General features: G+C 34.7%; 1 protein-coding gene across 1 annotated transcript in view; it reads left to right on the forward strand.

Moving 5' to 3' along the window:
* LOC110465618 (CBL-interacting protein kinase 10-like) overlaps positions 1 to 2826 on the forward strand; it is a 22755-nt gene extending 19929 nt beyond the window's left edge. Inside the window, exon 8 of the mRNA XM_021521564.1 lies at positions 2308 to 2826. Within this exon, the coding sequence (XP_021377239.1) occupies positions 2308 to 2783 (476 nt within the window). The 3' untranslated portion in view covers positions 2784 to 2826. The remainder of the gene's footprint in view (positions 1 to 2307) is intronic.
* Positions 2827 to 4161: the final 1335 nt, after the last annotated feature.

Raw genomic sequence — 4161 nt, forward strand, 5'->3', positions numbered from 1 at the left:
TTAAATCTCTTCCGTTATAGATACGCAAACAACTCGCCTTACATAATTCTATAAGTCGGTTTCCAAAATGATTTACCACTGTGTCGGGGTTAACCCTATCAGTATAATAATCATCAGAGACATATGAAAACAAATCAGAAAGCTGACATTTAACACTGTCGTGAATAATATCATATTTTACATAATCACATACATTACTGGTACGACTGTTAAAATCTCCCAACAACATAATCACACCCCTTCATAACGCTTACACTTTGTATACTTATCTCTCCCTGTTTATCACATCCCTTCATAACGCTAACATTTTGTGACAGTATATAACACCATATATCTACAGAGAAGCCTTACTTTGATAGAGGTTAATCAGACAAATGTAACAAGGAAAGGCATATTTATGTTGCGGAACTGGACTTGGTTTGAGTTGCCGGGTCCGTTTAGACTTTGGAGGCCCCGGGTTCGAGCCCTTGCCTGGCCACGTTGCATTTTTTTCTGTCCTGTTACATTCCTAATGTCAAGAATCAAACGAGAAAGTATTGAGCGCAACATATTCTTCACAAGCCACTTATCCTGCTTTCAAATCTTCATGCTTTTTTTTCATTTCAACAAATTTTATTTCATTTAGAAAAAGGATTGAACAACAGGCATAGCCTATATTAGTTCTCTCCTAAAGGTAACAGTGGGTGTATAAATATATATATATAAATAATAAAGTATGTCGTTATTTTGAAATTTCAAAGTTGATTATTTTAAGTATGAAACATAAAATGTTTAAATATGAAATATGAGTTTGGAAGTAAGGACAAAATTTAAGAGTTGTTATAATATGTGAAATAGTGTATTCACTATGTTTTCCAAACTTATAATTAAATTTTTTTTTTTTAAATAAAAAAAAATTTAGAGCCTCGAATCCAGCATCCATGACAGGATTCCCTCCACTCATGGGATACAGACCAAAAATGTCCATATTGGCTTATCAGCCACTGGTCATCCACCCATGAGTTTTGGGGCCAGTCATGGATACTGCATTCTGATTTTCATAGATAAGATAATTAAGAGAGAATTTGGCAGATTTTGAAGTATTGGTGGATTCAAATCAATATTTTGTAACGATTTGTTAATAAGAAGGTAAATCAANTATTAGTGATGGAGAAAGAAGTTTAATAACTTTCGGTATAATTTCATCAGATCCTGCAGGTTTCTTATCATTAAGTACAGTCAGTTGATCCCTCACATCCTGTTCTTGAAATAAAATGTTATTAAGTATGTTAGGAGACTCAGGAACAGGAGGCAAAGGATCAATATTATCAGAGGATGTTGATATGGCTGTAAAATAATCAACAAGACATTCGGCTTTATCAAGTGGATGAAACAAAATAGTGTTATTGTCATTTAATGGTGGAATAATAGGTGACTTGTTGTTAATTTTCAGAATAGTTTTTGTGGTTTTCCACCATTTAGATGATGAGACATTGGGATCATTTAGAGAGTGTTCTAAATTTTGTATATATCTATCTTTAGTGGTACGTATTAAGCTGATGGCTTCATTTCTGATGTTCCTAAAATTTGCCCATTGATCTGGATTATTGGTCTGTATTGCTTTTTTATGGATTCTATTCCTCTGTCTTAGTTTTAACCTTATCTCGTTTGACATCCATGGCTTATCATTTGGTCGGATAGTAATTTTCTTTACAGGTATACAGTCATCTATAGCTTTATTTATAGCATCAACAAGTACAGTATTAAAACCATTTACATCTTGTTGTTCATTTATACTTACCCAGTTTATGTTATCAATCTTCTGATTCATTTTGATAACATCAGCATTATTATACAGGAGAACATTTTTTGTATATGCATGTTGTCTAAATACAGAGTAAGAAGCACTGAAGTTGATTACAGAGTGATCACTACAGATTGGAGGAGTTACAATTACATTTTTAACAATAGTATCATTATTGGTAAGGACAATATCAATTGAGGAAGAAGAATCCTGAGTTATTCTTGTAGGAACTTTTATATAATTGTACAGATTATATTTTGTTAAAAGTCTTTTTAAACGAGAGTTTGGCTGAATATTGCTCATATTTACATTAATGTCACCAGTAATAATAATGTCTGCATTTGTTCGCCTCGAGTCATCAGTTACATGATCTAGTTTGTTCCAGTAATCAATACTACTGTCAGGAGGTCTATAAATACAACCTATGAGGTTTTTTTTGTTGCTAACTGTAATCTCTGACCATAATAATTCTAAATCAGGAATCTCAATACTTATGCTTAATACACCAGTTTATTTATTTATAGACGTTTCAACCAAGAGCCCAAAAACAGCAGGTGGAGATGTGTGGGCTTCGCAAGGAGGTGGGAAAGGAGGTGACGTTAGGGGTCATGGTCAAGGTCAAAAGAAGTCGGCATTCGGTAAGGCTACCAACGCTCTGGCGACATTTAGACGAGCAGCAAAGGTCGTTACGGCCGTGAAGAGGTTCAAACGAAAACCCCTGAACACGATCCTTAACATGCCACAAGAAGAAGCCATGGCGAAGATCATTCATACTCGCGAAAAAGCCGATTCAACTGAAATCAAAGATCTTCATTTCAGTGAATCCGGCAAAATGGCTGCTTTGATTGGAAAAGAAAGAAAGGATGCCACCTTTGAAAGACGACAGTCGGAAACGTTGCGTGACAATGAAAATCGCGCGAAAGAGGAACGACGCGGACTGTTTGGTCATACTTTGTCGGTGCTGACCCCAGATTCAGATACGTTCAGCTTTGATTACTAGTATCAGATAAAGCAAATAAAGTCATGTGCTCCTTTGCTATTTATTTTCGGAACTTTTGGTTTCTACTCTAATTTGAATTTGAACTAACACTAAATATGTCTGCAAACGTGGTAATACCGCTTGATCTACATCATCCCGAATATACCACAAATACATGTCACAACATTTTTTTTATTATAAATGATTAACTAGTTGTCATTCTTATTTCAAGAAAATAGCCTAGAAACCGTCTCTTTTTATCAATAAATGTTAAAGAGTAAACGTGTTTTTTTGTCTCTTCACGAAAAATTGAAGACTTATTAGAAATTTGATGTAGGTACATTCACGGTATTGACAAACCACCAGGTAACTGGATGTAAGTCATTATATAAATACACAATTTCTAATGGACGAGTCGCAAAACTATATCGAGCCGCCGTCTCTACACTGTCACAATGAATGAGGAAATGAGATTTGTGGAATATTAATCATTTGTTTTTTAATAGGAGATTTGATTAAAGGAACTAGGAGTATAAATTGATTTGCAATTCCCAAATGTGTAGCTTACCCTTGGCCCTTAAGTTTTTGGTATTTTTGAAAATGAATGCAAGAACAAGATGGCCGCCACGCAGGAATATTGACAATGACAAAGTTTTTTTTCGTTATTTGGAAAAGACTAAAAGGATCTTTCTCAAATTTCCAAGGCCCTTTTCTTGAACCCTTGGTCTTTAGGTATGCACGTCAAATTATAACACATATTGAACTCATTCATCCCTAAAGACACATTTGAACTCCCTAATTCAAGTTTATTATGAAATTCCAGGGGTGAATGAGTTAAAGAACAATATGACTGCAACAGGCGACCATCTTGGAATTGGACAGAAAACGTTTACATTGTATCTCTATTCCTCAGAAAGGCGCATTTTGTTCCGCTGAGCGGTACTCTTGTTAAATCTCTTTGTTGTCAATCCCACACACTGTCTATTGGTCAACGATGCAGTCAGTAGAACTGCTGCCTTCGACCTATACTAGCCGAGGGGATTATTATCCCCGCCCAACGAGAGCTGTTGGGTAAATTTGATTTGATTTGATTTTAAAAGTTTTTCTTGAAGTTGGATAATTATTTATAATTATTGTTATAACACAACCTCTATAATTAAATATCTACATGTTTTACAACACGTTGTCAATGTACATGTACTTGTTGTACTACATTGTGTAGACACTCCTGGGACCACATACCTTGGCTGATTTGTAGTGAGTTTCAGATTGTATAAAGTATTCAAACCTTTTATTTACAATAACTGTCGAAACCAAATTCTTTGATCTGTTTAACAAAAATTTGATTGCACAAGTCTAGTTCAGATGGTGTACTGTATTAAAAATAACAAACAGCTTG

Source organism: Mizuhopecten yessoensis, unplaced genomic scaffold (assembly GCF_002113885.1).
Source record: "Mizuhopecten yessoensis strain PY_sf001 unplaced genomic scaffold, ASM211388v2 scaffold11093, whole genome shotgun sequence".
NCBI classification, from domain to species: Eukaryota; Metazoa; Mollusca; class Bivalvia; order Pectinida; family Pectinidae; genus Mizuhopecten; species Mizuhopecten yessoensis.